The 12,851-nt window shown below is 48.1% G+C and overlaps 1 protein-coding gene across 1 annotated transcript in view; it reads left to right on the top strand.

Moving 5' to 3' along the window:
• LOC138675360 (guided entry of tail-anchored proteins factor 1-like) overlaps nt 1-12,071 on the top strand; it is a 53,782-nt gene extending 41,711 nt beyond the window's left edge. The window contains exons 4-5 of the mRNA XM_069763488.1: nt 3,476-3,590; nt 11,778-12,071. Coding sequence (XP_069619589.1) covers nt 3,476-3,590; nt 11,778-11,851 — 189 coding nt within the window. The 3' untranslated portion in view covers nt 11,852-12,071. The remainder of the gene's footprint in view (nt 1-3,475; nt 3,591-11,777) is intronic.
• The last annotated feature ends 780 nt before the right edge of the window (nt 12,072-12,851 follow it).

Genomic DNA, 12,851 nt, shown 5'->3' with positions numbered 1-12,851 from the left:
TGTGAAATTGATTGTCAGTCAGTGTTGTTTCCTAAGTGGACAGTTTGATTTCACAGAAGTTTGATTAACTTGGAGTTATACTCTGTTGTTTAAGTGTTCCCTTTATTTTTTTGAGCAATGGATATATATAGATATACAGTACAGACCAAAAGTTTGGACACTCCTTCTCATTTAAAGATTTTTCTGTATTTTCATGACTATGAAAATTGTAAATTCACACCGAAGGCATCAAAACTATGAATTAACACATGTGGCATTATATACTTAACAAAAAAGTGTGAAACAACTGAAAATGTCTTATATTCTAGGTTCTTCAATGTAACCACCTTTTGCTTTGATGACTGCTTTGCACACTCTAGGCATTCTCTTGATGAGCTTCAAGAGGTAGTCACCGGGAAAGGTTTTCAATTCACAGGTGTGCTCTGTCTGGGGTACAATAAGTATAGTAATATTTAATTCCTTTTTTCAGTTTGTTTTTGCATTGTTATATTTTATTTTCTGTACCGTTTTCACGACAAATAAACTTCATTTTTCAATTTAGATAGGTCTTTTTTTGTTTTTTCTTTTTATGTATTTTTTTTGCAAGAAAATCTATTTAAATTTTTTTTTTTCTTAGAGCGAGGACTTTTTTTTAGTTTTTATCACACGTTCGATACGATTCTTGTCGTATGTTATACTCCTGTCGAGTGATGGCACTTCTTTGCACCATGTGTGACATATTCAGCACTAGCAGCCCCGAGACTTCACGGCTCGCTGTTTTACAATCTGGCAATTCTTTCTCGCCACCACACCCAGTGTGCACTTCTGTAGGAATGGTTTGGTGGATTCCCTGTAGCTGTAAGACAACTCATGCCCGGGCAGCTGCCCCTCCCTGACATTAAAGAATTCATGCATAAAAAGCACTGGGACGGCTGAAATTGTTGCCCTTGGCAAGATCTGACTTACAAAACAGCATTTCGGATTTTTTTTTTTTCCTACCTCTCTATTATTGCTGGTTTGTACAGATCACAAGCCGAGATGTCATGTCCTTACATTCCGGGGAGAAGCGCACACCTGCTCCGGCTCCCTTTTTTTTTTTTTTCCTTTTTGCGTTGTTTTGCTCATTCGTATCAAAAAGATTCTTTCAAAAATGTATATTTCTGCCCATCGTGTTATTTTTTTATCATGCGGTGAATCCATGTTGAGAAATTCCCCCTGACGCCATGCAGAGGGTGAATGTCCGGAGGCTTAATACTAACCAGTCTCGTCCTTTGCGATGAATGCACCCGCTTCACGTCCGGTATTACAGATGCAAGTCACTGCTTGTGCCCGTCACCATTTTTTGGGGGGCTATCCTTGTGTAAATAATATTGGAGGTGCAACGACTTGGAAAGAAGTTTATAATATTTTGTGAAGTTTCGGTATTCTTTCCCTTGTTGCAACTTGGGCTGCTAGAGAAATAAGACAAGTCTGTGCAGCCTAGAGAAACAGTCTCCTGCGGTGACGTAGCTACAGTTCGGTGAGCCCCCGGGGTAAAATTTGGACCTAGACCCCCACCTGCATGTTTTTCATATGTATGGCCTCTTGCAGCATTTTATCTTATAAAGACGTGCATGTTCGCCCCCCATGTAATAATATCCCCTGTTTTGGCTCCTTCCTGAAATAAGCTTCCCCCTCTCTGTAATAATGTCCCCCATCCTGGGGCCCTTCCAGGAATAATGTCCCCAAAATAAAGATTATTATTATCTTAGCCCCTTTCAGTAATATTTCCCCCCATCCTGGGTCCTTCTTGGGCCACATTCTATAACAATGTCCCACATTCTGGGCCCCTTCCTGGTATAATGTTCCCTAAAATGTAATAATGCCCCCTGCCCTGGGCCATTTAATAATCTTTTGGGCCGCTTCCTATGATAGTGTCCTCCATCTTGACTCCTTCTGTTAATAATGTCCCCCATTCTGGCCTCTTCCAGTAATAATGTCACCCATCCTGGCCCCCTTCTTGGTATAAAGACCCCCATTCTGGAGCCTTTATTATTATAATGTCCCCCATCCTGGGGCTCTTCTTGGTATAATGTCCCCCATCCTGGGCCCTTTATTAGTATAATGTCCCCCATCCTGGGCTCCTTCCAGTAATAATCTCCCCCATTCTGGCCCTTTCCAGTAATAATGTCCCCTTTCCTGGGCCTTTTCTTAGAATTCTTGGTATAATGACCCCCATCCTGGGCCCTTTACTAGTATAATGTCCCCCTTCCTGATGTAATGTTTCCCATCCTGGGCCCCTTTCTGGTATAATGTCCCCCTTCCTGGTATAATATCCCCCATCATGGGCCCCTTCCTGGTATAATGTCCCCCATCCTAGGCCCCTTCCTTGTATAATGTCCTCCATCCTAGGCCCCTTCCTGGTATAATATCCCCCATCATGGGCCCCTTCTTGGTATAATGTCCCCCTTCCTAGGCCCCTTCCTTGTATAATGTCCTCCATCCTAGGCCCCTTCCTGGTATAATATCCTCCATCCTAGGCCCCTTCCTGGTATAATATCCCCCATCCTGGGCCCCTTCCTGGTATAATGTCCCCATCCTGGGCCCTTTCCTGGGACAATACCCCCATTCTGTCCATTTTCCATTCTTTTCCAGCACATTTTAAAAATTAACAAATGATTATTCTTACCTTTCCCCGTTCCCGTGATGTGCGGTGTGCTCCTCTATAGCCTGCACATAAGTTGGCAGCTGACTTCGGTGTGCCAGCATGGGTAACCCATGGTATCACTGCCATATGCCACCCATCACTGGCAAGCCGACATCTGCTGCCGGGCTTTGATTGGCCAACCTCGTGTATTGCAGTGCAGAGAGCCGGTGGCTCTCTGCTCCGCAATAGATTTCAGCTGAATGTGCGTCCAAAGACGCAGCGGTGCAACCACAGGTAGAGCCACTAAGTTCAATGATTGGCTGCAGCGCTGTTCACATGACTTCAGCGCTGCAGACAAACAGAGGAGCAGCTGCAGGTTTTTTTTACAGAAATATTTGCGACGACTGAAAATCAATTTCTTTTATACGAATCAGATTATTTCAGGTGATCAGACAGTTGCTGAACTTTCTGCCACAAAATCTGCAGCAAATACGCAGCATGTGAACATACCCTTAGAAGCACTGATCTAGAATAATGACAAACCGCGACTCCGGGGTAATAACCCGCTAACAAGGCTCACAAGAAAGCTGCCAAGGACTGGAATGGCGGTCTGTATTCTATGCTTCAGAGGACATTTTCCACATTGTCTCTATGTGGATAGAACATTATGGAAAATAAGTTTATAATTAAACTGTCAAAAATAATATTGGTAATTAATAAGTACATAATGTGTGAAGACTACTGGGCTCCTCTAATTTTTAGTGCCAAGGACCAAGAATTCCGCCGGTCCTAACTCCAGGACTAATGATGTACGGAGTAAATGACATGAGCAGAAAATATGACACTTGTGCATACTCTTTTTTTTTCTAGGCTGCTTTAATGATCTCTCTTATATGGAAATACTACTCCGAACCGGTGATCGTGCTGCCTAGTAAATGGATTGCACCATTGGAACGTCTTGTAGCTTTTCCCACTGGTATTGCAGGTAACATTGAGCATTTAACGCTTACCCCTCTAACACCGATTCACAGCTGCAGAATAAGAAATAATTTCATAAATGCATTAAGCTGGTACTGATCCTGAGTTACTTCCTGTATTATACTCCAGAGCTGCACTCACTATTCTGCTGGTGCTGTCACTGTGTACATACATTACATTACTGATCCTGAGTTACATCCTGTATTATACTCCAGAGCTGCACTCACTATTCTGCTGGTGCAGTCACTGTGTACATACATTACATTACTGATCCTGAGTTACATCTTGTATTATACCCCAGAGCTGCACTCACTATTCTGCTGGTGCAGTCACTGTGTACATACATTACATTACTGATCCTGAGTTACATCCTGTATTATACTCCAGAGCTGCACTCACTATTCTGCTGGTGCAGTCACTGTGTACATACATTACATTACTGATCCTGAGTTACATCTTGTATTATACCCCAGAGCTGCACTCACTATTCTGCTGGTGCAGTCACTGTGTACATACATTACATTACTGATCCTGAGTTACATCCTGTATTATACTCCAGAGCTGCACTCACTATTCTGCTGGTGCAGTCACTGTGTACATACATTACATTACTGATCCTGAGTTACATCTTGTATTATACCCCAGAGCTGCACTCACTATTCTGCTGGTGCAGTCACTGTGTACATACATTACATTACTGATCCTGAGTTACATCCTGTATTATACTCCAGAGCTGCACTCACTATTCTGCTGGTGCAGTCACTGTGTACATACATTACATTACTGATCCTGAGTTACATCCTGTATTATACCCCAGAGCTGCACTCACTATTCTGCTGGTGCAGTCACTGTGTACATACAGTGCATTACTGATCCTGACTGAATTGTAACAAGGCACAGATCTGGCCAAGGTTACAAAAAAATTTCTGCAGTACTCAAGGTTGCTCCAAACACAGTGGCCTCCATAATCCTTAAATGGAGGAAGTTTGGGACCACCAGAAGTCTTCCTAGACCTGGCCGACCAGCCAAACTCAGCAATCGTGGGAGAATAGCCTTGGTGAGAGAGGTAAAGAAGAACCCCAAGATCACTGTGGCTGAGCTCCAGAGATGCAGTAGGGAGATGGGAGAAAGTTCCACAAAGTCAACTATCACTGCAGCCTCCACCAGTTGGGCCTTTATGGCAGAGTGGCCAGACAAGCCTCTCCTCAGTGCAAGACATATGAAAGCTGCATAGAGTTTGCTAAAAAACACATGAAGGACTCCCAGACTATGAAAAATAAGATTCTCTGGTCTGATGAGACAAAGATAGACCTTTTTTGGTGATAATTCTAAGCGGTATGTGTGGAGAAAACCAGGCACTGCTCATCACCTGCCCAATACAACCCCAACAGTGAAACATGGTGGTGGCGGCATCATGCTATGGGGGGTGTTTTTCAGCTGCAGGGACAGGACGAATGGTTGTCATTGAAGGAAACATGGATGCGGCTAAGTACAGAGATATCCTGGATGAAAACCTCTTCCAGAGTGCTCTGGACCTCAGACTTGGCCAAAGGTTCACCTTCCAACAAGACAATGACCCTAAGCACACAGCTAAAATAACAAAGGAGCGGCTTCAGAACACCTCTGTGACCATTCTTGACTGGCCCAGCCAGAACCCTGACCTAAACCCAACTGAGCATCTCTGGAGAGACCTGAAAATGGCTGTCCACCAACGTTCACCATCCAACTTGACGGAACTGGAGAGGATCTGCAAGAAAGAATGGCCGAGGATCCCCAAATCCAGGTGTGAAAAACTTGTTGCATCATTGCCAAGAAGACTCATGGCTGTACTATCACAAAAGGGGCTTCTACTCAATACTGAGCATAGGGTCTGAAGACTTATGACCATGTGAGATTTCAGTTTTTCTTTTTTAATAAACTTGCAAAAATTCCTACATTTCTGTTTTTTGTCTAGATGGGGTGCAGAGTGTACATTGAGAAAAAAAACGAACTTTCTTTATCGCCTCTCATTGGGGGACACAGGAACCATGGGTGTAAGCTGCTGCCACTAGGAGGCTGACACTATGCAAATAAAAAAGTTAGCTCTTCCTCTGCAGTGTACACCCCGCCGACTGGCATTATACTCTTCAGTTTAGTTTAGTGTCAGTAGGAGGTGGACACGGGTCTTTCATTAGACCCTTATCTACCTCAATGTGCGTCGTTCCTTTTCAGGGATACAGGGTGAACAGTCACACCTGTACTCCCACAAGCGGACTATGAGTACGGCGTGTACTGCCACCCCGTATCCTCATAGATCCCTCTCCAGGAGCAAGAGCCTAGCACACAAGCGTGCTCAGAAGTCCGGTCTTGGCCCCGTCCCTCACCCACTCGCCCACCAGAGCCTATCGGTCGGAGGAGACGAGAACGTCCATCACCAGCTCCTATGGACGTCTGATATCTTCCCAAGGTTAGTAGCAGACAATGTGGGATTTTACTAGGTGAGTATTCCTAAAGGGGTTCCTAGGATTCAGCGCGGAGTCATCGCTGCATTTGCAGCACTTTCCCCGTTCCCTGCGCGGTGGCTCTGTCTGGCGCGGCGTTTTTTTCTGCTAGCCGCGCTACTTTTACCTTGCCCCACCGCGTTCCCCCAGCGGTCGCCGTCGCCGTTATTCCTTCAGGCCTCGGCTTCCCCCGGGGCCTGCTTGCGGCACACTCCTGCCTGCAGCCTTTCCCTCGGCGGTCGCCGGCTCCTAATTTAGGCCCCGGCTTTTCCCGGGGCCTACTTGCGGCGTACCACCTGCCCGTGACAGCGCTCCCTCCCCCTTCTATGTGGCGGCCTCACAGACTGCCGCGCCGCTCACCTCCACAACCAGCCAGCACCGTTGCTTCTGGCGGTCGCCGGCCCCTAATTTAGGCCCCGGCTTTTCTGGGGCCTACTCCTGCGACACTTCACCAGCGGTAGTGCTCTCATGCGGCGGCTGTCGCACCGCTCCAGCCGGGCAACGTCTGCGCCGCGGGGTCACCGGCGGCGGTCACCGGCTTCTAATTTTGGCCCCGGCTTTTCCGGGGCCTACTTCCGGTGCCGCACTCCGCCCACTTCCTTTTTCATCGGGCGGGCTTTCTCCCGCCTGACAATCTGTGCCCTGCTTTTCCCCACCCACCAACGCCATCTCGGCTGGCTCCGCCCCTTCCTCCACGCCGCTGCTGGACACTGAGGGCAAGAGTTTTTCTGCATCGGGCCGCACACCTTCGCCGGAGAACTTCGCAGAGCGATCTTCTCTGGAGGCACAGCACACCATCTGCGCCGGAGATCCACAGCATCTTCCTCCAGGCCTGCAGCAACCTGGTATCCGTGTTTTTTCGTCTGTATGAGTAGTCCTCTTCTTGCTCCATCTCGCCACTCGGTCCTCCTCTGCGGTCGGCGTCCTCCTGATCCTCCTCCCCTGAGTCAGGCGAGGCGTTCTCTGATGCGCTCTCGGAGGATATTTCGGAGCTGGATTCGAACCTAATTGCTACCATGAGGGATATGGTTCAGAATCTCATTGGAGCGATAAATCTAACCTGTGGCATCAAGGAGTCCTCTACGGAACCCGCAGATCAGGCGGTTTCGTTTAGACGGGCTAAACCACCTTCCAAGTTTTTCGCTCCTCGGAATTCGAGGAGATTATGACCAGAGAAAGAGAGAACCCAACCAGACGCTTTCAGAGAGGAAAGCGACTTGGCGTTTTATATCCCTTTTCTCCGGAGCTCACCGCTAATTGGACGGCTTCTCCTTTAGTGGATCCTCCGCTTTCCAGACTTTCCACCAACACGGTCCTCCCACTGTCCGGCGGAGCATCTCTGAAGGATTCTAGCGATAGTCATAGAATCTTTCGCGAAGTCAGCCTTTGAAGCGGCCTCAGCCAGTCTTTGCCCGGCCTTTGCTTCCACTTGGGTTTCAAAATCCATATCCAAATGGGCCAAACAGCTCGGTCAGGGCATTCTGGACGGGTTCCTTCCGGACAGCTGTCGGAACTTGCCAACCAGATTTCTCACGCGGGTGAATGTCTGGTCTCCGCCTCCCTGGACGCCGCGTCTTGTGCGGCTCAGGCGTCCAGCAACGCGGTTGCCATCCGCCGGACCGTTTGGCTTAAGGCCTGGCAGGTGGATTTGTCCTCTAAAAAGTCCCTTACCAGCCTGCCTTTTCAGGGGTCTCGTCTTTTTGGTTCTAAGCTGGACCAAATCATTAAGGACGCTACTAGGGGCACAAGCTCCCTTCTTCCCCAGGCCAAGCCTCGTCACCCCCCGCCTAGACGTCAATTTCGGTCTTTTCGGCCTTTTCGTCGCTTCGCGGCATCAAACTCCTTCTCCCAGCAGCAACAGAGGCCACAGGCACGTCAAGAGAAGAAGGCGGTATCCTTTAGGCCCACTCCTTCCTGGCGTCCTCGCTACTCCCAGGGTAGGTCCTCCAGGTCCAGGACTGGAAGAACCACCTCGGCCTGACTCTCGGCTAGTCGACAACCCACCTCCCCGACTGGGCGGCCGTCTCCTCTTCTTCAGGGACATCTGGATCTCCTCAGTAGAGGGCGCATGGGTCAGGGAAGTTGTATCCTCGGGATACAAGATAGAGTTCGTTTCACGACCCCGGGATCGTTTTTTCGAATCCTGACCTCCAAGAGATCCCGCTCTAGTTCCGGGTTTCTTCGCAGCCATCACTTCTCTTCTCAAAGCCGGGGTAATTGTTCCCGTCCCAGAAAAAGAGCGGTTCACAGGTTTCTATTCCAACCTTTTTGTGGTACCGAAAAAAGACGGCAGAGTGCGTCCCATTCTGGACCTCAAATTGCTGAACAGGAGAGTTCATCTGAAGCACTTCAGGATGGAATCCCTTCGTTCAGTAATTGCTTCCATGAAGGCTCAGGAATTTCTGTGTTCCATAGATATTCAGGACGCCTACCTCCACGTTCCGATATTCCCGGGACATCACCGATACCTGCGCTTTGCAGTGCTTCAGGAACATTTTCAGTTCGTCGCCCTGCCGTTCGGTCTTGCAACCGCCCCAAGAGTTTTCACGAAGGTCATGGCGGCGCTGATGGCCATCTTGAGGGTCAGAGGCCTGGTTCTGTTTCCATACCTCGACGACATCCTCATCAAGGCTCCGTCCTTTTCTCAGGCCCACGAAAGCCTGTCCATCGTTCTCGACACCCTAGCCCGATTCGGGTGGCTGGTCAACCGGAAGAAGTCCTGCCTTATTCCTTCTCAGCGCATCATCTTTCTGGGCATGCGCTTCGACACTCGTCAGGCGAAGGTCTTTCTTCCCGAAGACAAGAGATCCATCCTTCGTCAGGACATACGCGTGCTCCAGGGCCCTCAGTCTCCCTGCTTCCGATCGGCCATGAAGGTTTGGGGGAGGATGGTAGCAACATTTGAAGCGATTCCCTTCGCCCAATTTCACTCGTGACCTCTTCAGCAAGCCATCCTGTCTCAGTGGAACACGCCTGTCTTCTCCCTGGACCGCCCGATCCGACTCTCCCCAGGTCAAACGGTCTCTCAACTGGTGGCTCACGTCACCTCTCGTCTCCCAGGGCAGGTCCTTCCTTCCAGTTCACTGGCAGGTGGTTACGACTGACGCCAGCCTGCTTGGCTGGGGTGTGGTGTTTCGCCACCTGACTGTACAGGTCCGCTGGTCGGCGCAGGAGGCAACTTTGCCGATCAATGGCCTCGAGATCCAGGCCATTTTTCTGTCCCTTCGTCACTGGGAAAGGATTCTCAGGGGTCTTCCAATCCGAATCCAGACGGACAATGCCACGGCGGTGGCATATGTCAACCATCAAGGGGGGACTCGGAGCTCCTTGGCCTTGGCTGAGGTATCCAACATCCTCCTCTGGGCAGAGGCAACGGTTCCTGTGATATCTGCGGTGCATATCCGCGGCATGGACAATTGGGCCGCCGACTTCCTCAGCCGCGAGGGCCTCGCGGCAGGGGAATGGTCCTTGCATCCGGAGGTCTTCCATCAGATTTGTCTTCGATGGGGGACTCCAGACGTGGATCTCACGGCTTCTCGAATGAACAGGAAGGTTCCGCAGTTCATCTCCAGGTCTCACGATCCTCTCGCAGTGGGCTTCGACACTCTGGCCATTCCTTGGTCACAGTTCGTGCTGCCCTACCTGTTCCCACCCCTTCCATTACTTCCCAAACTGTTGAAGAAGATCAAAGCGGAAAGGGTGCCGGTCATCCTGATCGCCCCGGATTGGCCCAGAAGAGCTTGGTTCGCGGAGCTCTTCAATCTTCTCGCGGACGCTCCCTGGCGCCTTCCAGACAGGCCCGATCTGCTGTCTCAGGGTCCGATCTGCCACCCGAAATCTCGGTCGCTCAGTTTAACGGTGTGGCTGTTGAGACCGCAGTTCTAAGAGCATCCGGCCTTTCGGACCGGGTGATTCACACCATGATTCAGGCTCTGAAGCCTTCGTCTTCCAGGATCTACTATCGTACCTGGAAGGCTTACTTCCGTTGGTGCGAGTCCAACCGCGTTTCATCTATGTCCTTTTCCCTGCCTTCCATTTTGGCCTTCCTTCAGGCAGGACTGGATTCGGGCCTGGCTCTTAGTTCCTTGAAGGGCCAGGTCTCTGCGCTTTCCATCCTTTTTCAGAAGACTTTAGCTTCCCGACCACAGGTTAAGACCTTTCTTCAAGGAGTGGCCCATGCTGTTCCTCCGTACAGGGCCCCTGTGGATTCATGGGATTTAAACCTGGTACTGGACGTTCTGAGGGTTTCCCCCTTTAAGCCCCTCAGGGAGATTTCCCTGTCAGTCCTATCTTGGAAGGTGGCCTTTCTTGTGGCCATCACTTCTATGCGCCGCGTTTCCGAGTTGGCGGCTCTATCTTGCCATCCTCCGTTCTTGGTCATCCACCAGGACAAAGTGGTCCTCAGGCTTCCGCCTTCCTTTCTTCCTAAGATGGTTTCCACCTTCCACCTCAACGAGGACATCGTTCTTCCTTCCTTTTGTCCAGCTCTGACTCATCCTTTGGAGCGATCGTTGAACAAGCTGGACCTAGTCAGGGCAGTGAGGATCTACCTGATAGAATGTCCACTTTCCGGAAGACGGATTCTTTTTTCGTCATACCTGATGGCCCGCGCAGAGGCCAACCAACCGGCTTCTAAGGTGACTATTGCTCGCTGGATCAGAACGGCATTTCTGGAGGCTTACCGGGTTAAGAACAGAGTGCCCCCTCCTGGGATCAAGGCTCACTCTACCCGGGCAGTCGGCGCCTCCTGGGCGGTGCACCACAGGGCTTCCGCCCTACAGCTTTGCAAAGCTGCAACTTGGTCTTCCATCCACACGTTCGCCAAATTTTACAAGGTCCGTACCTACGCTTCGGCGGACGCCAGCCTAGGCAGAAGGATCCTGCAGGCGGCAGTGGTGAGTCCTCTGACCTGATGGAAGTCTGTTTTTCCCGCCCTGGGGACTGCTTTGGGACGTCCCATGGTTCCTGTGTCCCCCATTGAGAGGCGATAAAGAAAACAGGATTTTTGGTTGCTTACTGTAAAATCTGTTTCTTGGAGCCTTCATTGGGGGACACAGCTCCCTCCCAATGTTTTTGTTGTTCTATGTCTTATGACTGTTCTCACGTTTACAGTTCTCAAGTTTGTGGTTATGGTTTTTCAACCTTGTTATTTATCTCCTACTGCTTTCTCACTAACTGAAGAGTATAATGCCAGTATGGGTGTACACTGCAGAGGAGGAGCTAACTTTATTTGCATAGTGTCAGCCTCCTAGTGGCAGCAGCATACACCCATGGTTCCTGTGTCCCCCAATGGAGGCTTCAAGAAACAGATTTTACGGTAAGCAACCAAAAATCCTGTTATTTTGAATTTACCAAATGGCTGCAATGACACAAAGAGGGAAAAATGTAAAGGGGTCTGAATACTTTTGTACCCACTGTATGTGGCATAGTATGGAAGTATTTGGATCTAAACATTTTAGAAAAATGTCCATTTTGATTGTGATTATATAATAACTGCACATCCAATTTGACCCCTATTTCCCGTTCTGTAGTGGCTGTTTCCATAAGATCACAACTGTCTAGTTGTACTGATCTAGCGGAATGTGGTGCATCCCTCCGTAACTGACCGATTTGCTGTGTGACAACTCTTGTGTAGCGGGAATGTCAGCCACATTAACACCAGGTAGACTCTTATATACGCAGGTTATTCACTGTACATGTATTTCTAATTTCAGGTGGTGTAGGGATTACATGTTGGCTCGTGGTGTGTAACAAGGTCGTGGCCATCATGCTGTACCCCATCAGCTGAGACGTACAGAGACCTCAGTATTCCTATCAGTCCGGGTCCCTTCATCCATCCAATGTTTACAGTCTAAGGGAAGTCCAGGATCTATTTATTCATTTCTATAGTATGTGATGACTTACTTTGCTAGTCCGTCCTGTATGTGATATAATTTCCTTTTATATGTTCAAGTCATTATGTGTCTTATTACGTAACATCCTAAATAAAGCAAAATAACAAAATCTGATATGGTGTGTTCAATTCAGCTTTTTATACGGTACTAACTAAACAGAAGCAAAAAATAAAAATATTCTTTCTACGCATCTACATAGCAGAGCAGTATTATAGTAGTTATATTCTTGTACATAAGAGAAGTATTATAGTAGTTATATTCTTCTACATAGGAGCAGTATTATAGTAGTTATATTATTGTACATAGCAGAGCAGTATTATAGTAGTTATATTATTGTACATAGCAGAGCAGTATTATAGTAGTTATATTCTTGTACATAGGAGCAGTATTATAGTAGTTATATTCTTGTACATAGGAGCAGTATTATATCAGTTATATTGTTGTACATAGGGGCAGTATTATAGTAGTTATATTCTTGTACAAGTAGCAGTATTATAGTAGTTATATTCTTGTACATAAGAGCAGTATTATAGTAGATATAATATATTCTTGTACATAGGAGTAGTATTATAGTAGTTATATTCTTGTACATAGGAGCAGTATTAGGCTATGTGCACACATTGCGGATTGGGGTGCAGAATTTTCTTCACAAAATCCGCATCTCCTGACAGAAAATGCAGGTGCAGATTTGACACTTTTTTTATGCGGATTTTGTATGTTTTTGTGCGGATTTCCTGCGTTTTTTTACCACTGCATATTTCTAGAATGGAAGAGTGCAGAAACGCTGCAGATCCGCACAAAAGAAGTGACATGCTACTACTTTAGTTCCGCAGTGTTTTTCATGCGGAATTTTCCGCACCATTAGCACAGCATTTTTTTTTCCTATTGATTTAC

This window comes from Ranitomeya imitator, chromosome 4, assembly GCF_032444005.1.
Source record: "Ranitomeya imitator isolate aRanImi1 chromosome 4, aRanImi1.pri, whole genome shotgun sequence".
Classification (NCBI taxonomy): Eukaryota; Metazoa; Chordata; class Amphibia; order Anura; family Dendrobatidae; genus Ranitomeya; species Ranitomeya imitator.
This window is presented reverse-complemented; position numbering and strand designations above follow the sequence as displayed.